The following is a 25833-nucleotide window of genomic DNA, read 5'->3' on the forward strand; positions in this document are numbered from 1 at the left end:
ACTTGTAACCAGAAGTGTGGTTGTCTCGTTGTGATCTCTGGCTGGCGGCGGGATAGTTGTTTCGTTAGCTGACGAGCATATTTGTCCGTTTCGAGGCGGCAGAGCTGCAGGTGAACCCGCACACACTCAGGTAAACACTATCAAAGTGAACATAGCGTTGGCACGCTGGGCTAGCTGCGATGCTAACCAGCTAGTTAGCCTGTTAGCTTCGGCCTGCTGCATTGTGGCTAACTGCTAGCGTTAGCTTGTTATCTGATTGAACTTCCAGTCCAGACCAGGACCAGGACTAGGAGCACTACAAGAGCGGAATGGAGGACCAGCAGAGCAACAAGGTCCCCAGAAAACCAGAAGCAGGCTCGGCCTCTGATCCCATCGATGTTCAGGTCAGTGTTCATGACTTCATGGCTTCAAGTCTCTGGAGATACTGACCGGAAACAACGCAACCCAACTCGCAGCTGTTCCTGATGATTGTTGCTCTAAACGGTCAATCATTGAACCTTTTCATTCCGGCCCGAAACGGACACGAGTCAATCATTTGATTAACGCCGTTAACTGGAGATCCATTATTATTAGTAAAACTGTGAAACAATATTTATTGGTAAATCATTAATTCTGTCTTTAATTTGTTGTTCATGTGAAATGTAGTTCTAATTATAGAATGAATTAGAGAATGAATTAAAACGCTCCTATGACTGTTTAAGAAAACCGTCTGAAAGAGCTCCAGATATAAGGGCGTCAGCTGGCTGCTGCTCTGATATTACTTAAAGGCTACATGTCTCGGTTTTTTTAATGTTCAAATGTTTTAATAAAGGAGTCCATGTTGAATTACATGGGATTTATTGTTTTTTTAACGTGGTACCGAATTGGTAGCGAGAATCATGTAAATTCACTGGTATTGGTATTGACTACTAGATTTCTGGTACCGTGACATCCCTAGTTCAACTAAAATTTTCATTTTGATGAACATAAAAAATGCATGAATATAATATAATCAAATTTAGATTCATATTTTAGAGAAATTATAATGATTGGATTATTAAATTTGTGGGCTGAAGAAATACTATTGGTCCATTGATCCTAATTAAGACTAAAAACCCCATGGATGATATTTTGTGCATATAGCTTCTGAATGTCTTACATACTGCTCTTAGATGCTTTATGATATTCCTGCAACACCAGTACTGACGCTCTGGAATATCACATGTTTACTTTAAGTTTATTAACAGTACTTGGATTTCACTTCTGCTGAAGTTCTTCTTCTTACAGCCTTTTTTTGGTGGCATCTCTCCACTTCTTCGGCATATACCAGAGTATTTACACACGGCTCAACACCTGCCCTTATATAGTGATTAGAGGGCGTTACCTATGCTAATAATAAACAATCAGCCACACGCCTCCAATTTATCAATAAGTGGGATTCATCATTCAGCACCTGGTGTATCTGGAGTTGACTTCTCTTATTTTTTCTCTAAACAGAAAACCTAAGATAGAGTTAAGAGAACGTTGCTGCATGAGGCCCATTGTGGGTTATGTTCCACAGACATGTTGTAAATGTTATTTATGGTTTTAGATAGCTAGCTCCACCATGGCATCTCACTGACTCTCTCTCTCTGTATGTTTGTCTGTTGCTATAGAAACGGAGAGGAAGAGGGGGACTCAAACGTCACAGCTGTCAGCACTGTGACAAATCCTTCACAACATCTGGAAAGTTAAAGATTCATGAGAGAGTTCACACTGGAGAGAAACCATACAGCTGTGACCAATGTGGGGCAGCTTTCACCACTAAAGGTAGTTTAGAAATCCACCTACGTATTCACACTAGAGAGAAACCGTACTGGTGTAACCAATGTGGTAAAACTTTTTCTCAGGGTAGTCACCTTGAAGCCCACCAACGTATTCACACTGGAGAGAAACCGTACTGGTGTGACCAATGTGTTAAAACCTTTTCTCGGGGAGATTACCTTAAATTCCACCAACGCATTCACACTGGAGAGAAACCGTACTGGTGTGACCAATGTGATAAAACTTTTTCTCGGGGAGATTCCCTTAAAACCCACCAGCGCATTCACACTGGAGAGAAACCGTACTGGTGTGACCAATGTGGTAAAACTTTTTCTGATGGTAGTTCCCTTAATGTCCACCAACGCATTCACACTGGAGAGAAACCGTACTGGTGTGACCAATGTGGTAAAACTTTTAATCAGGGTAGTCACCTTAAAAGACACCAACGTCTTCACACTGCATCGTTGTGAACATGTTTCAGAGCCCAGCTAGCTGTTTCCTCCTGCCTCCTCCCCATGCTCTGATAGCTGTATTGTCATATTCTCAGCTTCTCTCCACATTGAAGTCTGACCAACAGTAACTTTATGTTCTAAACAGCATGTATGTTATTGTGGCTACGACTACTACGAGTATTTTCTTGATGAAATGTTTTCGAAAGAAAGAAAATTTTGTCTGTAGTAAACCCCCTGGGCCTGTGCCCCGTAGACCCGTTCAATAATCCATCCACGAATCCACAGCTGGAGAAAGATCAAGGAGGACATTCACATTAGACACCAGAGACCATCTTTGAATAGAGACAGGGGTTACCATCTCCCCCCGAATACAACCACCTATTGTCATGTGACTGTGCTGGACTAGCGTCATGTGATGACAACTGAGGAAGCTTAAGTGCTGAAGAAGGCCATGGGATATGGTCAAAAGCTCCACAAAGAGTATGTGAGCCTTGAGTTTAGAATTATTTATTCCAGATGTGGTCCCATTATTGTTTTTATCTGCTTCATACATATTCTCTTGTTCTTATTGTTTCATAGTTCAACATTATATTTTCATCCTTTGTGTAGTTTTCATAGAATATCTTTATTTTACATTTATATTCACTGTTTTTATTTTCTATGACTGAATGTGGTTTTGAATCTGTTGATGTTAAATTAAATTATTAAATTAGTCAACACAGAGAGATGCTTTGATTCATCATTTTAAACTTTTTCCATCAATCAATATTTGTTGAGCTGTTGTAATTGCCGTTCTCAGCATTAACATTATTTTAGGACAAAGTCATGAGCTAATTGGACTCATTATCATTAATTATCTTACAGCAGTCAGATAATGAATGACCTCAGTAGTTAAAGCCCACACAGCAGCTGTGACTGACATTTTAAAATGTTCCTAAAAGCAGAAGTGAATTAATAAACTTTATAAATCGAAATATTTGTGTCTGTAATTTGTTGTGTTTAAAAGGGTTTAATTTCTGTTTGTGTCGCTGTAAAGCCGATGACATCAGGTTCTCCTGTTCATTAATATTCATGATCTCCCTCTCCTCATTGGCTACTGATAACAGTCCAATAATATGAAGTGAACACTGTGGAGCCCTGTTCTATAAAGCCGCTTTACCAAATAAGCCGGGCTTATTTCAGTTAGACTGACTCATTTTCAGTTGATTTGGTTCCATGAAGCAAATTCAACATAGTTCAAGCTCAGTTACTATGGCAACTGATCCTGGGAAACTAACCTGGTCCGGGGCAGGCTAACTGTCAGGCTAAGAGTTCCTGTAACACTGACCCGACGGGAAAGCAATGAATTTACCTCTGATGCTGTATTATTTGACTTTATCAACCACTATCAGTCCAAAGATTAAAGTTTATAGAAAATCAACTACATATACTATATACTTTAGTAGTCTGGGTTATGACAAATTGGTCACATTATAATATATATTTATATATATATATATATAAATATATATTATTGGTCATAATATATCATTGGATGAACCTGATACGCTGTGAATACACTGTTGAATCCTCTGGAGGTGTCGTGGGCCTATCAGCGAAACAGCGAGGAAAGAGGGCACACACTTGATAACCCAGAAAATGCCATCGCTCACTTGACCACCCTACTGAGTCTATACAGCAGGCCTACAGGTATGCAACTTAAGGGATACCAACAACTAGTCCTATAGAACAGATTTACCACAAACATTCAACATCAACACGTCTGGAGATACGTGGTTTTCACTGGACAGGAAGGGGATGAAAAACTGAAATGGAAATACTCAAGTAAAGTACCTTGAATTAAGTACAGTACTAAATTACTAAATGTACTTAGTTACATTCCACCACTGAATAAAATAACGTTGATTAATAAAATCCTATGTGTACCTATTGTTTCCCTCCTGACCTCCAGGTGGCGACTTTCTTTCACTTTAAACTGAAAAACCAGACCGGAAGTACCTGTAACCGGAAGAGTGGTTGTCTCGTGATCTCGGGCTGGCGACGGGATAGTTGTTCCGTTAGCTGACGAGCATATTTGTCCGTTTCGAGGCGGCAGAGCTGCAGGTGAACCCGCACACACTCAGGTAAACACTTTAATAATGTTTCTTTGAGCCGGAAATCAAAGTGAATATAGCGTTAGCACGCTGGGCTAGCTGCGATGCTAACAGCTAGTTAGCCTGTTAGCTTCGGCCTGCTGCTGTGTGGCTAACTGCTAGCGTTAGCCTTAGCTCACTTTAATGTGTGCTCGTGTTATCTGATTGAACTTCCGGTTCCTTTGTGTTTTAGTCCAGTTTGAGAGGAGTTTCTCAGTTTGTCTCAGTCGCTTTGCTTCGTTTTTACAATCATCCTCAACATTTGTAAACAGGAAGTGCGTTTCTCCAAAAAGCAGGGGCCTTTCCCATTTGTCCTTTTATACGGCTTGACTCCTCTCCTCGACCCCTCTCCTCGCGTCTTAGTCCTGCCCACGGGAGATGCGAGCGGAGGAGGCGAGGAAAAGACCCGAGGAGAGAGGAAACGAGGAAATATGTTTTTGGAGACATGAAACGTCGTTTCCTCTGAAGCGTCACGTGAAGCGACGTCTGTTTCTGATGACAGCAGCAGCTGATCGCATCTGGATCAGCTGTCAGTCAGCTCTAACAGCTATCTATGTCTGAACTGTACTAATACTAATAAAGACAAGTACAAGCTGCAGTCTGTATTTCTACTGTGGACTGAGTCCTGCTTAGAGGACCAGGAACCATCTCTACTGGCACAATATCTTTATATTATTTAATCATTATTAGCGTCTGTAGTTATTGATATTCTGACAGTAGAAGTTATGTATTAGGCTGAATGTTTCAGGGAAAAGTGAAATAATGTAACTCATATCAAACCCGATGCTCAGGAATTATCAGCCACATGTGACAGAATGAAAATGAGGATAAATGACGTAAAAGACAAACCCTTCTTCTCTCTCTGACTTTAACTGGATACTTAATAAAAGTTAATGGGGGAAATAACAGATGATCAAAAGAAAACTCTTTCTAATAAATGAAGAAAGTTGATTGAGGTCCGTTTGTTGTCAGCTATTATAAACCCCTTTCAGTGTCAGACTCATTCAGTGACGGTGTGTGAAGCAGAGATCCTGCAGGTCCTTCTGCTAATCGAACACTTCACCATCAACATGGTCCGTCTGCTGTTCACACCTACAGTTAACACAGATTATAACTAGATAGTGAATCAGAAGACAACTAAACATAAATCTTGTAATATGTGATCTGTCTTCACTCCGGTATAAAACTCAGTGATGTTGATGTATCAGATCAAACCGATCAGCAGCAGCTGATTGGACAATCAATAACTGATATCCAATAGGGGGGCGTGTCGGTCGGTATAAACATCCGTGGAGGAAACACTGGAGGATACACTGGTGTATCCTCGCTCATGGCTCCTCCGGCAAGCCTCCTCGATCCTCGCTCCTCGCTCCTCGATGCGCATTTTATGAATTGGGACGTCCTTCAAGATGGAGCGCTGAGATCGATTTCCGGGTCAAAGCCGGAGGATCGAGGAGGCGAAAAATGGTGAAATGAGATGCAGCTCTGGTCCAAACCTGTTTCTGTGAACTGTTTCTTTAACCAGATCACACACATTGAGGCTTTTCTATGTGGTCTTTGATAGTTTCCATGGAAACCAGAGCATTCCTCAGAGAAGAGCTGCAGCTGTTTTCACGCTAACATGGACCATGTTATCAGCACTACGTGGATGGGAGTAAAACCAGAGGAGACAGCAGGACCTGAATATCTCTGTGTGCTTTGATTTGTAGTGAGTCCAGGACACCAGAGTCCAGCAGTCAGAGTGGAGACCTGCTGGATCTCAGAGACCAGGACCAGGAGCCCGTTTCAGAAAGCAGCTTTAACAAACTCTGAGATGGAAAAGTGTTCGGTTCCAGAACAGCTGATCAGAGTTTGTTCAATCAAATGTGAGGATGAAAACAGCCTTCATCAATGGAGCTCTGATACTACGATTCACCATGGCAACAGGTAAATAAGAGGCAGAGCCTCCATCTGAATCCAGTCCACCTAGAGATATTAATGCATGGATATGCTGACTGTGCACATTTCTCTTTAAAAAAGTCCCAGCAAGGAAAAGTGTCAATAACACAATAAAGTTGAATTCAGTGTTGTCCATGAATTCATCTTTTAGCAGACTGACATTTCCTTAATGGATGATAAAGTGGTGAATGTGATTGTGTATTAGACTGTAGCCTACATTACATTTAAATCAATTTATTCAGCTTTAATGTGACAGGACAAAACACAGGAGCAGCAACTAAAGATGAACAATATCAAATCTATCCATCAGAGACATAGAGACAAAAATAGAGTAAAATAGGCTTAATAGAGTAGATTTTAAATAGTAGACATCTATTTGGATCTTGGCTCGGCAGCATTCAGTGACTTTATTTCAGCTACTTCAACAAATGGAATCAATTTAAACACAGTCAGTGAAATGCTGTTAAAAGCCGTTCAGACTATATGCAGCCTATTTAAAAAACTCTTTCTAACTCCATTCTGCAGCTGCACCACCATCCTGCTCACTCAGATATATTAACAGATAATCTACAATATTAGAGGAATTATGTTCCATCAGTGGGACCAGATAGAGATCATTATTCATTGATCCTACGTGTCTGAGCTTCATACTGATCTTTACTGTTTAAACTGAGATTACACATTATGAGCAATAAACATTTAGTGGAACTGCTCTAACAGACTGACAGCTGTCTGTGTTCAGAGTCACAGTGTTATAAAGAAGGACATGCAGAGGTTTTATTCTGAGCTGAGGGCCACTTGATGCTGTGTAATATTTGAATATTCAACATTCTGACAGCACATAAAAGAGTAACTTTGGACAGTCCAGAGTAACAAACTAATATCTGACACACAGTAAACCTTCGATACGGACTGAATGAATGAGGAAATAAAACACTAATCACACTTTCTGAAACAGAGACCAGGACCAGGAGCACGTCAAGAGCGAAATGGAGGAGGACCAGCAGAGCAACAAGGTCCCCAGAACACCAGCAGCAGGCTCGTCCTTTGATACCACCGATGTTCAGGTCCGTGTTCATGACTTCATGGCTTCATAACGACACTAAAGACACAAGGACGAGTCATCTTTTATCTCTTTAGAAACCAACGTTATATTTTTTTGCGCTACAGACGCTTCATATCCAGGTCAATTCACACACCTGTGAGTAAAGCATATAAACAAGAATTTTTTGCACTTACCTGATGTCAGCACAACGATTATAACAACAAGCACCGGGTAGATGTCAACAATGAAGCATTAATGCTTATCACTGATTCAGGATTATCATTCGCCAAAAGGAAAACAGTCATTCAGCTTCACGTGAATGTCACACAGTAATGTTACAGACAGCAAACTACAGGGATATTAATCAACAGGGAATATTTGGAGCTTGGGCAGCGAGCGTGACCGCCGTAACTGGAGCAGTGTTTAAACTCTCGGTTAGTAGGCAGCATGGACTCATGTCTTTAAAGCAGCACATTTCCTCTGTCATCAGAGGCTTCTCCCACACGTTTTTATCAAACAAAATGTGTCATGATTCGTGTAAACGATGCACACACGCCTCCGTTCGCTCAGCGTCTCCAGGTGGACTCTTCAACAATTTATCCTTTATAATTTGAGCTATTATGACTTTCTGCTTGTTGTTAACTATTAGTGGTGTAACGGACCGTAGTAGATCTGTACCATCATAGTTTGAAATGTAACTCAATATTGACAGATATTAAGTAAAAATGTGCGATCGTGAGATCAGTATTAATGCTTTCTAGTCGCTGATCCCTGATGATGCTGTGGACATCAAATTTGTGTTGAATTCGGCAGGAGGAGAACTAGTTCATGTCGGCAGCACCAGAGCTACCAGCAGGTTCCATTGATTATGATGTGTTGACAACGGTTACATATTATACCTTTAAGAACGACTAACTTAATCAGACTCTTCTTATATTGTAATTCATTCCCATGATGCGGCTCAGAGTCAGCACCGTGACCGGCTCGTCTGCCGACAGGCAGCACTGAGCTACACGCTACACAGCTCCGTTATGGTGCTCATATTGTGTTCAAGCTCTACTCAGTGAAATCAGTATTGGTCGATGATTGATTATAACGCTATCATGATGCGTTCAAATGTAATCTTGTAAAATGTAGTTTTTAGTGAGAAACTTGAATAAATCCAGTTGTTTTGAAGGAGATGTTTCACAGTAATATGAATTAGATAATAGAGAGGGAATTATGTCCTGTTTAACTTCCTAATACTAGCTCTAAGCAGCTTATAATACCTCTCCTCTCCTCATCCCTCTGTAGGTAAAGATAATAGATATCCCGCAAATTCCAAATGAAACACATTTACCTGCTGATTACTGTGCACAAATATAACGTAGTTATGTAGCCTATTGAGGCCTCAAGAGCTATGGCCTAAGGCCGGGGCCGGGAGAGGCTGCACAGAAAGCTGCCGGGGCCGGTAGAAAATGGAGCTGCAGCTGCATTCACTTGCACCCGGACATCGGAGTTTCGCCCTTGTGAATTTCCGACCAGCCACGACTTTTGATAAATATATACTGAGGTGGCAGCTGGGGTGGCTGTATTAGTGTTAAAAAGGCCAAAAAATGTCCGTGGGTGCTCGCATGAAGGGCTTCTCCATCTCAAAGTCCTCGGCTGGATTTCAGTCCCAATCCACCCCTTCATCATGTGGTACAACCAGTTTTCTGATGCACACCCACAGTTTTTTTCTGGTTAGGCTTGTGCTTGAGAGCCCTTCTAGTGCCTGCAGACATAGAAGCTGGTTCAGTGGTCAGGGAATGACTTTCGGCGCTAGCCTGTGACCACAGAACCTGGTTGACTGTGTCCAGCTGGGCGCCAAGCTAAAGCTAAATCTGTACGGGAAGGGCTCATACTTCAGTTGCCTTGAGGAGGCTGGGGGAGGATTCTGTTGACACCGGTCATGGTACAGGTCTTGACTGACAGCAGACCTCTGGGACCAGAGTGCTAGGAGCACGTCCTGGGTTACAATGCCATTGATGTGCACGCCTCCGATTTAGGGATGTCATGATACCAGAAATCTAGCAGTCGATACCGATACCAGTGAATTTCCAAATTCGATTCCACGGTTAAAAAAAATCCTATGTAATGTGTACATGTGTCTATATATATCTTCAGATTGCAAGCAGTAGTTGAAATTCACTGACATGGTGACATTTCACTGGGTATAGGCCAGAGGTGGGACCAAGTCATTGTTTTGCAAGTCACAAGTAAGTTTCAAGTCTGTGCACTCAAGTCCCAACTCAGGTCTCAAGTCCTAAACAAGTCATATGTGCTCTTCACCAAATGTAATGTAATTTTAACAGCAGAGTAACTGGATCCAACTGGTGCTCAGTAAGGTAACGTTAGTTCTTCATGGTTTTCTCCTGAAACTTGATTGGATGCTGTGGGATTGGTTCAAACAAGGTGGATCTGGGGAGTTACGTGTAAGATAATCAAATGCAAGTCCCAATAACATTCACCGGAAATGAAGAGACCAGAGTTCAATAAAAAAAAATAACATCACTTTTCAGAGATTTAGCAATTGACTTGGTACCGAAGTATCGGTTCTCGTGACAGCCCTACTCCGATTACACAGGGGCTGTAAAGTCTGGTTGACGGCGACTTGTCCGTCTGGGACTGGTAAGCTGCCTGCAGGACCAAGTGGCTTCGGGACGTCAAACTGAGCCCAGATGTGTTCACGGTGGCAGTCAATGAGGGGGGCCAGTTGATCCAAGAGGTCCTGACCGACGAGCAACTGTTCTGTATCAAGAGTAAATGGGATGCTAGAGAGTCATCTCCTGAAGAATGATGCCAACTCAAGCACTTTTTGTGATGAGCGACTTAACCTGCGTGTAGTACGGATGGAACAGTTCAAGTAAAAAATCGGACCCATTCGGTTCGCTAGTCACGGTTCGGCGTGTATGTATTGTATATATTGTTCGGTTCATTTAAAATAGGTTATGAGGCCCATTGTGTGCTTTTTTCATGTATAGTTAGGCTCCCGTTTATTGTCACACTAGAAATTGGGAACAGCCTCACAGATTTCAGTCAAAAAGGCGTGCGCAGAAAAAAAAACTTCAAATAAAGTTATCGGGGGAAAAAACACAGTTGGCACAGATAAAGTGCAGAGTGCTGCTGTCAGTCAGTGTAGTAAATGGCAAGTGGACATGATAAAGTACAGGATCTGCCAGCATCGTTTCGTTCTGCTGTATGGGAGCCTTATGGATTTAGTGTTACCTATGAAAATGACGAAAAAAGGGGGGGATAAAACGGTGCAACACGTCTGGCTTATGCTAGCGGCAATACTTCCAATATGATGAACAATTTACGAAGACGGATCACTCTGGTGTGTCCGTTGATAGCACAAGGAGGAGAGAGTCGGGTAGGAAAGAGAAACAGCCTCTCCATGCAGATTCAGACAGGGCAAAAAATATAACTAAAGCATTGTGTAGGTTTATAGTCCTGAAAGACGCTGGATTTCAGCATATGATCAACGTAACGTTACTATAATATTCCCTCTCGCCGACACTTAAACAACACAGTAATTCCCGAACAGACGCGACTAGGAATTGTGAAAGAATTGTCCAACACAGCCTACGTAGCTCTTACTACAACTGGATGGACATCCAGGGCTACTGAAAGTGACTGAACTGTGACTGGCTGCCCACCACATCACTTCAGAGTGGGAGATAAAAAGCTATGTTTTGCAGACGCGACCCCTTTATGAGAGCCTCACAGTGAACATCTCTCTGAAGCACTGACACAAGCAGTGACAGATTGGAAACTGGACAGGGGCAACAGCACAATCCCTGTAATGTGTTTTATAGTTATTAATTATTTTTAAATAACACAGTGGCACAGAAATCCAACCATATTCCTTTCCAAATACTGCACTTTTTGTGTGGAAAAACTAATATTTCAATTAAGAGCTGATAATCAGGAGATTAAGACTTATGTTATAGTGTTGTTGTTTTTTAATATAGTTCTGGTTGAGCTTATGCTTCAATTTATGTTGATGGCCTTAGTCTATAATTTCATCATATTTATATGAAAATAACAAAGCTGCATTTTTCGTTTGCACTAATTACTGTAGAAGACGTATTCTTTCAATTAAGATTTGACAATGAAGAAGTATTTATGTTCCTTATGTAAGCCATACTTTTGTTACGACAAACATTTCCAAATCGGAAATTGGTCTCCTTGCTGTAACATAAATGTACCGAACCGTGACACCAAAAACGTGATATGAACCAAACCGTGAATTTTGTGAACCGTTTCACCCCTAGTGTGTAGCTGGTAATTTTTATGTTGCAGGTTTCAATTTAGAACGTCTTACCGAGGGAGAGCATTGCTCTAACAACCTCTGCAAAATTGCTGAAACACCAGGCTTATTTCGGAACCCCAGTCAAGCAGAGGAAGGGTGCTGTTACAGCCCCCAATGACAACTGAAGTGTATATGCATCAGGCATTAAGCTTGCGGACATGGTCGCTCAAGAGTGAAGGATATGGTATGTTAGGTGTGGCGGTCTCAGGAAGTGTCGTGGGCTCTTTAGTTCCCTTCCTCAGCTTAGGAAGTAATGGCTGTCCGGTCACGGTGAGGCCGCGAGCTATGCAGGGTGTACCGTGTTTGTCAGTATATGAGGGCCTAAATCCACTCATGCTTTGAGAATAATCCCTAGCGTTCTGGGGTGGGGATGGCGTCTGGTCAAACCGCAAGGTGGTGCAGCTATGGATGGATTGAGGTGCACTTCTGGAAGGTAGGGAACCTGTGTCTACTGGGTGGGCCGTTACTGGCGCCCGGTAGCTGTCTAGGGCGATGAGGTTGGAAGAGGTCCGGCGAGGAGCTGCTAAGGTTTGGCTGGATGGGCCAGAAACAGAACCCGTCTCAGTGTCAGTGGTAGGTGACTTTTGGGCAAACAGGTCAGCAATGGTACTTACCTGGCTGTCAAGAGGTCTTTCTTGCCTGGACTCTGCTTTTTGCTCGGTAACCTGAAGCTGTTCATACAGAATGTCAGTCTTCTCGCCCAACCTTACACAATCTTCCCAGGTTCCGAGAGATCTCAAATTGGCTGGCCCGAACCAGCTTATTGTTACAAGTGCTAGCATTATAGCTATTAAGTTTCTCTCTGTCTTTCAAGGAGAGCTTGAGGAGGCCAGCGACCGCATCCTGCAAGGCTGGGTCTGCTCCTGACTCACAGGGCACTTCGCTACTCATTTTACTTAGCTAGTAAAAGGTAATCCCTTTGGTCTTTGTTGTAATGGAAGGTTTTAAAGCAATAACCCTCTACAACTCCTCACCTCTCAGCTTTATAGTTTCTGTCCCAACTACACTCCATTCTGTTTTAGTCTGTGATAATTTCGCACATGTTGAACTTTTCACATTTGCACATTTACTACCTCAATTATTTTTTATTAAAGAACAAAAAATTGTAACTTGCACACTTTGCTAATGTATATAGTGGGTTATTCTATGTTTTTCTGCTAGTTGTAGTAGTTAGGTATATTTATAGTGTATTCCAATATTCTTTTTATTTTGTATTCTATGGATAAATTTATTTTTATGTACTGTTCCTGTGCATTGCCTGGATATCTATCTATCTGTCTATCTATCTATCTGTCTATCTATCTATGCTACTGTAAATGCACAGGTGAGAGGCTTCGACCTGTGGCTTACAAACTGAAGTGTTGAAGGCTATTGTTACTCTTATCCTATTTGGATGTTAATAAAGTGACTTCAGCACCTCTGGTGAGCAATAGCTCTACTGTGTGTTAGAATGGGTAGAGTGGGGATTTCAAAACCAAATAGTAAGCCAAATTGCAAATCGTGTGCAAATTTAAATGTAAAAAATCAAGATTTCTGAAAAATAAATAACTCAAACTTGATAATTCTGGATTATTATGCATAAATATTGCAAAAAAGCTGGTATTAGATAGCCTCTCACGGGGAACCAAAGTGTTGATATTTGGTAGAAGCATGTTTGGTTATTAGCAAATATTTAAAATTATTAATATCAATAAAATTATTGCTATTGAAGAAATTATTAATACATACTAATAATAACGGGGCACCATCCTGGGATCACAGACCAATAACTGAACCATTAATAAAGTCTCAAAAAGGGTTGTTCACTCAAAATGTCAGTATTTAAAGACTACTTTACATTTATGAAGTGAATGGTGAAGTTAATCCGAGCACTGACTATCACTACCAGCTGTTATCACAACACATGCACAAATAATCACTGTGGTGGCAATTTCTGTTTAATAAAGCACAAAGTCAAAATCAAAACTTGTCTCGTTCCCTTTGTCTGGACATTTTCTTTTCCATGTAGGCCTCTGTTAAACTCACTCTTTTCTCAATTAAAATGTTTAACGTCATCCTGTTTCCCTACTAGTTGTTCGTGATTAGTTGATTCATTTACCTTAAATTATATTTGCTTTATTTATTATTAAGTTTCTAATTTGTGTCTCTTGGTATCTATGATTGTTGGATTATTGGAACATAGTGGGTTATGTTCCACAGACATGCTCAAAATGTTATTTATGGTTCTAGATAGGTCGCTCCACCATGGCATATCACTTACTCTCTCTCTCTTTCCATATGTTTGTTACTATAGAAACGGAGAGGAAGAAAGGAACTGATTGATCAGAGAGTTCACACTGGAGAGAAACTACACAGCTGTGACCAATGTGAGAAAACGTTTGCTTCGGGGAATAACCTAAAAAGACATCAACGTATTCACACTGGAGAGAAACCCTACAGATGTGATAAATGTGGGGCAGCTTTCACTCAATCATGTCACCTAAAAACACATCAACGCATTCACACTGGAGAGAAATTCTACAGCTGTGATGAATGTGGGGAAGTTTTCCAATGCCAGAGTTCCCTAAAAACACATCAACGCATTCACACTGGAGAGAAACCATACTGGTGTGACCAATGTGGGAAAACCTTTTCTCGTGATAGTTCCCTTAAAGACCACCAACGTATTCACACTGGAGAGAAACCGTACTGCTGTGACCAATGTGGTAAATCTTTTTCTCGGTCTGATAACCTTAAATCCCACCAACGCATTCACAGTGGAGAGAAACCGTACTGGTGTGACCAATGTGGTAAATCTTTTTCTCGGTCTGATAACCTCAAATCCCACCAACGCATTCACAGTGGAGAGAAACCGTACTGGTGTGATCAATGCGGGAAAACGTTTTCTGATGGTAGCTCCTTTAAAGACCACCAACGCATTCACACTGGAGAGAGACCGTACTGGTGTGACCAATGTGGTAAAAGTTTTTCTCATGGCAGTTCCATTAAAACCCACCAACGCATTCACACTGGAGAGAAACCATACTGGTGTGACCAATGCGGGAAAACTTTTTCTCGGGATGGTTCTCTTAAATCCCACCAACGCATTCATACTGGAGAGAAACCGTACTGGTGTGACCAATGTGGGAAAACTTTTTCTCGGTCTAGTCACCTTAAAGCCCACCAACGCATTCACACTGGAGAGAAACCATACTGGTGTGACCAATGTGGGAAAACCTTTTCTCAGAGTAGTCACCTTAAATCCCACCAACGCATTCACACTGCAGCGTTTTGAATGTTTTCAGAGCCCAGTTAGCTTTTTCTTCCTGCCTGTTTATCTATGTCAATCATTTTCAATTTATATAACTCAAATATGCATGATAATAAACAAACAAGTTGTTCCTTAAACAATAACAAATTAAGCCGAAACAAGTTACACTGACTAAAGCTTGTAGATCAAAACTTTCCTTTTATATTAATCACTTGGTTAGATCTTGCCAGCCTACAGACATGTTATTTCTACATATGTATATTATAGGTCCCCGGAGATATAAAACAGAAATTCGTGTGCACGCTAATGCCTCAGTTAGTCCTATTTTTGAATATATGTTTTTAATCTACTGATAGTGTATTACAACTTTTAACGTTGTTTGTGAACCATACACAAATCAACCCCTTTTTACTGTTACATGTGAGCACATGTGTTTTATGTCATCTAAGCTGAATTCTAACTGTCATGTTGGTAACTTGTCTCCCTGAGGCCCAGTCTCATAGACGTGTCTGCTTCATGGGAGCGACCCCTACCCTTTTGCCTCTTGCTCTCATCTAGACAGATCTGTGCCACATGTTGAGATCAATTATATCCTTTCATTTATTGTGAAATAAGTGCACATATACTGTATATCTACATATATAGGCCTGTCTGTAGTAGTGTTTGTATACCTACATGTTATGATAACAAGGTGTATCTATGTTGTGTAATTGGTTATCATTTTAATTCAGTTGATCAGGTTTTATTTAGTGGTTTATATCACATAGCTGATTGGTACCGTTCTGCAGCGAATAAAGCCCAGATGTCAAATACGGAAGAATAAATCCTGTGAAGCAAATTAATTAGTATCAATCCTGCAAAAGAAGTTTAATTGAAAGTATCAATATAAAAAAAACATGGGAGGAGTGCTGTTTCCCGCCAACTGAACGCTGCACCCCTTCCTCAGATGATAAGAAGAAGTCAACAGAGTCTCTGTGTCTTCTGCTCTGCTCTACATGAACTCTGATGAAAGAGGGCCGCTTGCCCGTCCTGAGGTCCGGATGTCCACTGTGGGCCCAATACTTCATGACATGCTGAGATCGACATCCAGCCGACCTGAAAAAAAGAACCTGAAATGGCTTCTTCTACACTAACTCCAACTACGACTAAAGAACTCTGAATCCTGCAAGCCAGATCATCTCTCTCACTGCTCTGCTTCTCTGCCCTGATTGCTGACCCATCAGCTGCTGAGACCTGAAGTTTGCATCCACACAACGTGCCGAAGACTTGGTTCCAGCCACTATGAAGAAAAGAGAAGGAAAAACTTTAAATAGGGGAGATTTTTAACTGCCAATGATGCCGGGAGACCCCTCCAGGTACGAGAAGAAATGGCTCAGAGACCCGCTCCACCAGAGAGAGAGAGATGGAGAGGGAGGAAAACGATTCATGCCAAGTCTCACCGAGGGAACGTGTCCGCCGACAATCTCCAGCAATGTCAGAGAGATGGAAACAGACCGAGGTCCAGACAGAACCTGTTACCACTCCCGGTAAACAGATCAACCTCCCATCTGCAAATCAGAAAGAGTTTGATGATTAGGCTACTAAACAAATTTAGAGTCAATTAATGAATATGGTTAGTTTAAGAAATTGGTGGTTAATATTAGATATAAGAATAATTGAGATATCCATCAATAAGCTTAAAACCTGAACTCATCCCTAAATTTAGAATATGGAACTGCTTCATAATCTTCCCTGGTGCTTCTTAAATCCAACTGCTGAACGGTGCATTAATACCTAAAACTAAATTTAACTGATGCGCTTAAACGTCAAGCGACAAATATAATTCAGAGATATCAGTCACTGAATTGACCTGGTCACATTTGATCTGTTTCTATTCATAAATGTTCATCGTTGTATTCACTGTATTCCTTCATTCATCCTTTATCATTCTATTCCTTTTTCATTTTATTTTAACATTTATTCAGTTACAGTATATTCTGTTAGTAGTTTAGTCATGTAGTTAGGTAAATAAAAATGTCATTATAAAGAACTTGGTTATTTGATGTGTGTGTATATAAAACAACTCCAATCACTATGCCTAAAAACTCCGTAGCATCCCTGAGATTATGAGATTCAATTGATTAATATAAAATTTAAAGGTTTTCCCTTTTTTTCAAAATTGGGTGGCGTCTTAAATTGAATAATTTAATTTAATATAAGGTTTCATTCTGATATTAAAACTAATTGTGTATGTAGCTGAGTGCCATCACTTTCCTTCACCTTTTGCAACAATTAAGGGGTTTATGATTCATAATTTTGAGTTATTAAAGGGACTATTTGTAACTTTCAGAAATGCTTGTTAACAGCAACACCTGTCGCAGTTCAGTCAACGAAAGTCAGCGTTGGGCTCGCGCTTGCTAAACAGACATGAACGAGTATCGCTAAAAACAGTGAGGTGACACACGTCAGCTAAAACCACAATATCACTCTTTATTTCAGCTGCTTGGCAGTAATGTTAGCTGACCAGACGAAGGTCTCCCCATGAATCAATGCTGATCCTAGTGTTGGCTTTTCCTGCCTCAGCCTCCCGACCGCGGCCGGAGGGAACGGGAGACACCGGAGTTTTGGTCGGAGACGATAACGTAACTCGCTGCGGAGCCCCGTCACTTCACAAGACACGGAAAACCTCTGTTGGTCTGGAGGAGCTGCAGCATTTATTTCTGCACAAACGTCCACTGTACATTCACTAGATATTCTCAGAGCTAAACTAAGTGTTCTGCAGTGTGTAGTGTGCACGTGAGAGGTGGAGCGAGAGAGCGAGCGAGAGGGAGCGAGATCGAACGAGAGCGAGCGAGAACGAGCGTGTTGTGTGAGTGAAGGCAGGCAGAGGAGCAGAGGAGCAGAGGAGCAGAAACTACGGCCCTGGAGACCAAAGCTACGGTATCCCCCACATCCTCTGACCGCGGCCAACACTGTTTTGCAAGACGGGCCTCACTAGATAGAACATTGTGGTTTTGGTGCTTCTGTGTAGTTTGTGTTGGAGTCTTGTCTGAACAGCGTAGCCACACCCGAGCGCGCATGGGACACCGACCCGCAATCATTTATACATGTAAGAAGTTACAAACAGTCCCTTTAAGTAAATGTACCTAGTAACATTCCACCACTGGAGTCTGGACATGACCTTAGTAACAGCCATCAGACTCTGTCGTGGTTGAGCTCTGTATGGATGTCCTCTCTATTTACCGGCCAGCTGAGCAGTGATTCCCTGGAATGGCAGCTGTCTGAAAAGCGGGTCGGTGCCGGGGCTGAAGCAGGAAGAGAAACGTTATCGCCTCCCAACTGCGCCCGCAGGGTGACACCGTCACCCAGTCGGAGAGGATAACATTTCTCGCTGCGGAGCCCTGTCACTTCACAAGACACAGGAAACCTCTGTTGATCTGGAGGAGCTGCAGCATTTATTTCCGCACAAACGTCCACTGTACATTCACTAGATATTCTCAGAGCTACGAAGTCTTCTGCAGTGTGGAGTGAGCGCGCATGAACGTGTGGAGGTGAGACTCCGGCCACACGCGAGCGCGCATACGCGAGCGCGCATACGCGAGCGCGCATATGCGAGCGTGAATGGGATCCCGACCCGGTAGATTTATGTGTGAAAAGTTACAAACAGTCCCTTTACCTATAGATACATATTTTTATATTATAATTAACGATTGATTATTAATCTGCTCCATGCAATAAGGCTACACGCCCCAACCATAGATATGGTAACATAACATACGACATATGTCGTAACATAAGTGCATATTGAGACATAGTGCCCGATGTTATTAGGCTTTAAGTAAACAAGATAAGAAGATAGATTTGTCTTTTTATTTACTTATAGCCTAATAACATCGATAATCACGTGAAAAAGCACCTACGTCACGCCTTGTACACAAACCACGTAGCTATCAGCTGTGCGGTCAAGACTAGAGACGTAACTACTTAAGAGATGGGTGTTTAGGTGTTTGTAGTGAAATGAGGAGGTATCGTATCAGATAACATCATTTCTTTATATCATTTAAATTTCACCAATCAGCCGTTCCTCATCTTTTGGAATAAGGAATAAATAGAAACAGGGCGTCTGACAAAACCTGCACGCCGCGCAGCGCTTCGTCTCTCGCGGCAAGTTAGTTCATTCTAATAGAAAACAATGCAATCAAACTGATTTAGTCATTGACGCTGGCTCGCGTTCAATAAAGATGTTCCATGTCATCTTTCACCTCCAGAAGCCAGGCTGGTAGTTGTCTCCTTACTCTTCTTTTATAGCTCTAGACTTTAGTTCTATCAGCTCATGTGAGGGAATGTCGCCCCTCCTGGTAGAGCTAGTAAATGCACCTCTTACTTACAGATTATTTCTACAGATCTGCTGCGGTACCAATTAGAAAACATTCTGTAAACAAACAGGAGGGAAGTTGCAAATGTCACATGGCCCACAAATGCAAAGGAAGCGATCTGCAAATGCACAAATAGCATTCCACTTGTAGAAATAGATGCACAAATGCGTGTTTATCACTTTACATGTAAACCTTAAAATACGTATTTACAGAGTAAGTTATGTGTATTTGCAAATCGCCCTGTATTTTTGTGGATGTGACTTTACACAACACAAATACGTTTGTGGGTAGTGAAATATTTGCAGATCATGTTACATATTAGTGAATTGTCTTCTGTGGATTACAACTATTATCTACAGATCTGCTGCGGTACCAATCGGACAAAATTCTGTAAACAAACAGGAGGAAAGTTACAAATGTCATGTGGCCCATAAATCCACAGGAAGCGATCTGCAAATGCGAAATAGATGCACAAATGTGTAGATATCACTTTACATGTAAACCTTAAAATACGTATTTACAGAGTAAGTTATGCGTATTTGCAAATCGCCCTGTATTTTTATGGATGTGACTTTACACAACACAAATACAAAAATACATGTTTGTGGATAGTGAAATATTTGCATATCATGGTACACATTTGTGGAATGTCTTCTGTGGATTACAACTAATAAAGTCCAATAAAAACTTCCATACACATCCATAGTACTTTATGAGTAGCAAGTAAGGTAACATTACCTACTCTTATACACAGTGGCTAAAAACAAGACTAACATTAGTTAACCCAAAACGCAAATAGCTAAGGCTGATATATAACACTGGTTAGGAAAACATGATATAATGATATAGAGAATTAACATCAAATAGAGCACATAGCATTACCTCACGTTAGACGGATTACAGGCTAGTTACTGTTAGCGAGCTTCTAAAACGAAAGCTAGCATTTGACATTTGCTAGCAATAGCTAGTCAGTCTGTTAATAGTCGTTTTTTTACCTTCATAGTTGTGTATATATGATACATATATACATATAACATATAATTTGAAACCTTTATCGAGTTTGCTGGTTGGTGCTTTAGTCGTCCTGCAAATCCGATGAACATCAGTGATGCTTAACTTTTGGAGCTCTTGTAAACATCGGGTGTAGAACCGGAAACAGTTGAGCAGTATTAAGTAGAACCCGGAAGTGGTTGTGCAAGTAGCCCATTTACCGCCAGTAAATTGTGAAACAAAATGGCTGCTTGATTTCAGGCGGAAATGTTTAGTTTTGTTTGCAGCTCAACAAATATTGATTGATGGAAACATTTTCAAATGAGGAGTCAGAGCATCTCTTTGTGTTGACTAATTTAATGAAAACATTTACAGATTCAAAACGACATTCAGTCATAGAAAATAAAAACTGAATATAAATGTAAAGTAAAGATTATTCAATGAAAACTACACAAAGGAGGAAAATATAATGTTGAACTACAAAACAATAAGAACAAGAGAATATGTATGAAGCAGAGAAAAACAATAATGGGAACGCATCCGGAACAAATCATTTTAAACTCAAGGCTCACATACTCTCTTTTTGGAGCTTTTGACCATATCCCATGGTCTTCATCAGCACTTAAACTTCCTCAATTGTCATCACATGAAGCTAGTCCAGCACAGTCACATGATAACAGGTGGTTGTATTCGGGGGGAGATGGTAACCCCTGTCTCTGTTCAAAGATGGTCTCAGGTGTCGAATGTGAATGTCCTCCTTGATCTTTCTCCAGAATATAACACAGCCATAAGGGCATGGAGAAGAGGCAGGAGGAAACAGCTAGCTAGGCTCTGAAAAATGTTCACAACGATGCAGTGTGAATGCGTTGGTGTTTTTTAAGGTGATGACCCCGAGAAAAGGTTTTACCACATTGGTCACACCAGTACGGTTTCTCTCCAGTGTGAATGCGTTGGTGTTTTTTAAGGGAACTACCATGAGAAAAAGTTTTACCACATTGGTCACACCAGTACGGTTTCTCTCCAGTGTGAATGCGCTGGTGCTCTTTAAGGTGACTGCCATGAGAAAAGGTTTTACCACATTGGTCACACCAGTACGGCTTCTCTCCAGTGTGAATGCGTTGGTGGTCTTTAAGGGAATCTCCCCGAGAAAAAGTTTTCCTACATTGGTCACAGCTGTACGGTTTCTCTCCAGTGTGAATGCGTTGGTGTTCTTTAAGGTGAATACCCTGAGAAAAAGATTTACCACATTGGTCACACCAGTACGGTTTCTCTCCAGTGTGAACACGCCGGTGGATTTCTAGATAACCTTTAGTGGTGAAAGTTGCCCCACACTCATTACACTGATATGGTTTCTCTCGGGCGTGAACATACTGGTGGACTTCTAGGCTATTTTTACTGGTGAAAGCTTTCTCACATTGATCACAGCTGTACGGTTTCTCTCCAGTGTGAAATCTCTCGTGAATCTTTAAATATCCAGATGTTGTGAATGATTTGTCACAGTGCTGACAGCTGTGACGTTTGAGTCCCCCTTTTCCTTTCTGTTTCTATAGCAACAGACAGACATACAGAGAGAGAGAGAGAGAGTCAGTGAGATGCAATGGTGGATAAAACCATAAATAACATTTAGAACATGTCTGTGGAACATAACCCACAATGGGCCTCATGCAGCAATGTTCTCTATAATTTCATTCAATTTAATTTTCTGTTAAGAGAAAAAATTAGAGCATCAAAATATTAAAAAGAGTAATTAGCTGAAATAAGTCATTACCAAATCTCAGTTTCATTTATAAAATATTTTTCTCTCTCCTTTTTGAAAAAAATCCATTATTTAATAAATAATAAATTCTAAAATGCCTCAACTGCGACACCTGCAGGGCAGATGGGAAAGGGCAGCCTGTTTGTGTGAAGTGGTTATGGGCATCATGGGGTAGAGGAGGACAAGGACCCTCCGTCCTCCCTTAGGGCATGAAATGTTATATCAACTCAATGCATTTAATTTTTTCATGCTTGTCTGTGATTGGCCAAAATACGTTAAATGATGCTCCAAGGGCGGATAACCTCCCTTAGCTTCTTACCAATCAACAACCAGCAGAATACAAGATTGATAGCGGATTGGTCCAATCATGATGCCCAAATGTCATCTTCAATTTTCTACCGCTGTGTGTATGTGAGTGGGACCCAGCGGGACAAACTCACTCACCGGACTGGACTGACAGCGGAACTACGGTGGGACTGTCGGCGTCCCGGTCTGACATGTGCTTCTGTAACTTACTTTGCGCACCCCGGACTGGATCCAGGCAACGGACCACTGCACGCGCTGCACGGCATTGAGGATGTTCACACTGTAACGTACTGGGTGCTGCGTCACCGCTCGTTGGACTGACAGAGAATGCAGTGATTTTTTATTAGAAATCTTGTAAGTCGTTGTTTTACTGCTTAATAAGAAAGTAGAGATAAGCCCAACCAAGCTGACTCTCCAGTAGGAAGAATTTGTTTCTCAACACATCTCCAAAATAATAAAAGAGCCACACCTCAAAGAGATTTTCATATGTCATCAAGTCTGGATGCTTCCTCATAAATACCTAATAGTGAATAAGGATGAGGAAGTGAATCACCACATGCAGAAATTAAAAAAGACATTAAGACCTTTGCATTTGTCATTGATCAAACCTCACACTATGGGTTCATCAGAAGGTCCTAACTCGTCATGTAAAAAATCTGAGCGATAGGAGTTAATTTTTTTGTATGAGAAGAAGTTATTTGCAGTTAACATCCAACGGGTAACATCAAATGGCATGGGAGACATACGCGCATCCTGCTAGGAGGTACGAGGACAACGCCAGAGTCCTGGGGATTCAGACCTCGGAAAGCAAGACCTAGCGCTTGAAGGCAACGAAAAGCCTAGGCGGCCACCTCTCCAGCAGGGTAGTCAATAGAACCAGGGGAGTGGTAGCCAAGGCCGCTTCCAGAAACAGACCAGGCCAAGGCAACAAAGTACCTTCCCTCCAAAAAGAAAGGTATAGTTTGAACGGAACCCCAAGCAAGGAGGTAAATATAACGGTATGGTCCGTGTGGAATGGCCGGTCTTTTTCCGCAAGGGTAACGCCTGACGCATATACACCTCAGTAGTTATTGGGGGCTTTATCAGCACCTTCCTCTGCTTGACTCTAGTTCCGAAATAAGCCTGATGTGTTCCAGCACTTTTGCAGAGGTTGCTAGAGCAATGCTCTCTCTCTGTAAGCTGTTGCAAATTGAAACCTGCAACATAAGCATTACCAGCTACACACAGGATAAGTCGCCCATCACAAAATGCTCTTGGGTTGGCATCACTCTTCAGGAGATGACTCTCTAGCATCCCATTAACATCTGTACTCTTGATACAAAACCCTTGCTTGTTGGTCAGGACCTCTTGAATTGACTGGCCACTCACATTGACACATTTGGGCTCAGTTTGACGTCCCGAAGCCAGCTGGACACAGTCAACCAGATTCTGTAGTCCCAGGTTAGCGCCGAAAGTCATTCCCTGACCACTGAACCAGCTTCTATGTCTGCCGGCACCAGAGGGGCTCCTGAGCACTGGCGCAGCCAGAAAATAACTTTGGGTGTGCATCAGAAAACTGGGTGTGCCACATGATCCAGACGTGGACTGGGACTGAAATCCAGCCCGGGACTTTAAGATGGAGAGGGTCTTTATGCGATCCCCCAAGGTCATTTTTTGGCAGTTTTAACACTAATACAGCCACCCCAGCTGCCACCTCAGTATATATTTATGAAAAGTAATGGCTGGTCGGAAATTCGCAAGAGTGAAACTCTGATGTCAAGTGAATGCAGCTCCGTTTTCTATCGTCCCCGGCAGCTTTCTGTACAGCCTCTCCAAGACCCGGCCACATGCAATGACTGCTCATGACTTTTTTCCTGCTAACTGTGTGTGTAGGGTTGCCAACTTCCACTAGTAGAAATATAGAACGGCTGCTGATGGATAGTGGCGGGTTGTTTTGTTTAGTAATAGTAACTCGTTTTACTAATGCTATAATTAAAAATTAATTCTGCATCTGATTTTTGGGTGTGCCAGCTGCCTCTTTGGGTGGCACAGGCGTGGCTACACCATAGCTCTTGAGGTCTCAGTAGGCTACATAACTACGGTACATTTGTGCACAGTAATCAGCATGTAAATGTCTGTCTGGCCTACATATGAGGTGTCTCAACATTTAGGAAAATACTTTTATTGAACATAATAAATGAACTGTTGTCTTATCAAACAGTGTTAATTTACTTTAATTTAATGACATTTTCAATGATAAAATAACGTACACTACTGACGTTTCTTTAAGGGAATCCGATCCAAATAATATAATATAACGTTAATATCTCTGAGGGAATCTGTCAAATTTGTCTTAGAGATTGACAGCTTTTGCGCGTTATAAGGCCCACCTCCAGGATGAAGAAAACAATCGGTGCATGTTCTCATGTTCACCTGCCGATTTCAAGTTTTAAACAAGGATTTGTGGATCACAATGTGGCATTATCAGGGATCGGCGGCTAGAAAGCATTAATGCAGATCTCATGATCGCATATATTTACTGAATATCGGTTCATATTGATTGGTATTAAAACTTCACACTATGATGGTTAAACTGTGTAATTAAGCTGCAGTTCACATGCGTGCCGAACCGTGGGGAAGGGGTGTCCATATGGATCAACTACGGTCCATTACACAACTACTAGTTAACAACAAGCAGAAAGTCATAATAGCTCAAATTACAATGGATAAATGGTTGAAGAGTCCACCCAGAGACGCTGAGGACACGGAGGCGTGTGCGCACCGTCCACACGAAGCATAAAAACAGCACTCGTAGACTCATCATGAGACATTTTGTTATAAAAAAAACGTGTGGGGGAAGCCTCTGATGACTCAGGAAATGTGCTGCTTTCTAACCGAGAGTTCAAGCGCTCCTCCGGTTAGTTAGTTATTAGTTTGCTGTCTGTAACGTTACTGTGCGACACTGAAGTTGCAGGACTGTTTTTCCTTCGCCGAATGATAATCTTGAATCCGTGATCAGCATTGATGCTTCATTGTTGACATCTACCCGGTGCTTGTTGTTATAATCGTTGTGCTGACTTCAGGTAAGTGTAAAGATTTTTGTTTATATGCTTTACTCACAGGTGTGTGAATTGACCTGGATATGAAGCGTCTGTACCATAAAATACTAAAATGTTAGTTTCTAAAGAGATGAGACGGAGCCCTCTCCTCTCATAAAAACATTCAGCAGCGGTGGTCGCATTTTAGCAGCGGTGCTGCTGCTTGCATATAGAGGAAACACTGGTGAGGCTGCAGGTCGTCTCCCCGCAGACCCTCCATTTTTTTCTGCTTTCTACCTTCGGCTTTGTTTTGGTTTTAAAACGGATATGACATCACGTTACTCTACTACACAATAAAAGTGGTGACTTCCTTCAACGCAGTTTTATGGGTAAAAACATCAGTTTTGTGTCATTTAAACAGTAATTTATTCAGTTATTGACTCTTCCTCGAGTCTTTAGTGTTGTTATGAAGCCATG

At 41.6% G+C, this 25833-nt stretch overlaps 2 protein-coding genes and 1 long non-coding RNA gene across 5 annotated transcripts in view; 2 read left to right on the plus strand and 1 right to left on the minus strand.

Annotated features, from left to right (window-relative positions):
• On the plus strand, positions 1–16961 carry LOC119482180 (zinc finger protein 658B-like). Its single transcript, XM_037759603.1, has 5 exons — positions 1–383; positions 1635–2250; positions 6076–6292; positions 7263–7371; positions 13976–16961. The coding sequence occupies exons 1-5, from the start codon at positions 309–311 to the stop codon at positions 14954–14956; spliced, it is 1998 nt and encodes a 665-aa protein (XP_037615531.1). The 5' UTR covers positions 1–308; the 3' UTR covers positions 14957–16961.
• Positions 16096–25833, minus strand: part of LOC119482071 (zinc finger protein 239-like) — an 11537-nt gene continuing 1799 nt past the window's right edge. Inside the window, exons 1-3 of one of the 3 annotated variants that reach the window (XM_037759470.1) lie at positions 23874–25830; positions 22550–22709; positions 20619–21821 (exon numbers count right to left, since the gene is read on the minus strand). In XM_037759470.1, the coding sequence (XP_037615398.1) occupies positions 21120–21821; positions 22550–22709; positions 23874–23989 (978 nt within the window). In that variant the 5' untranslated portion in view covers positions 23990–25830 and the 3' untranslated portion in view covers positions 20619–21119. Of the gene's footprint in view, positions 16212–20618; positions 21822–22549; positions 22710–23873; positions 25831–25833 lie in introns of those variants that run through there. The other 2 variants (XM_037759473.1, XM_037759471.1) reach the window with 2 other exon arrangements.
• The window catches only part of LOC119482079, a 23695-nt gene continuing 19023 nt past the window's right edge, over positions 21162–25833 (plus strand). The window contains exon 1 of the long non-coding RNA XR_005205358.1: positions 21162–21261. This is a non-coding gene — a long non-coding RNA (uncharacterized LOC119482079). The remainder of the gene's footprint in view (positions 21262–25833) is intronic.

Source organism: Sebastes umbrosus, chromosome 22, assembly GCF_015220745.1.
Source record: "Sebastes umbrosus isolate fSebUmb1 chromosome 22, fSebUmb1.pri, whole genome shotgun sequence".
Lineage (NCBI taxonomy): Eukaryota > Metazoa > Chordata > Actinopteri > Perciformes > Sebastidae > Sebastes > Sebastes umbrosus.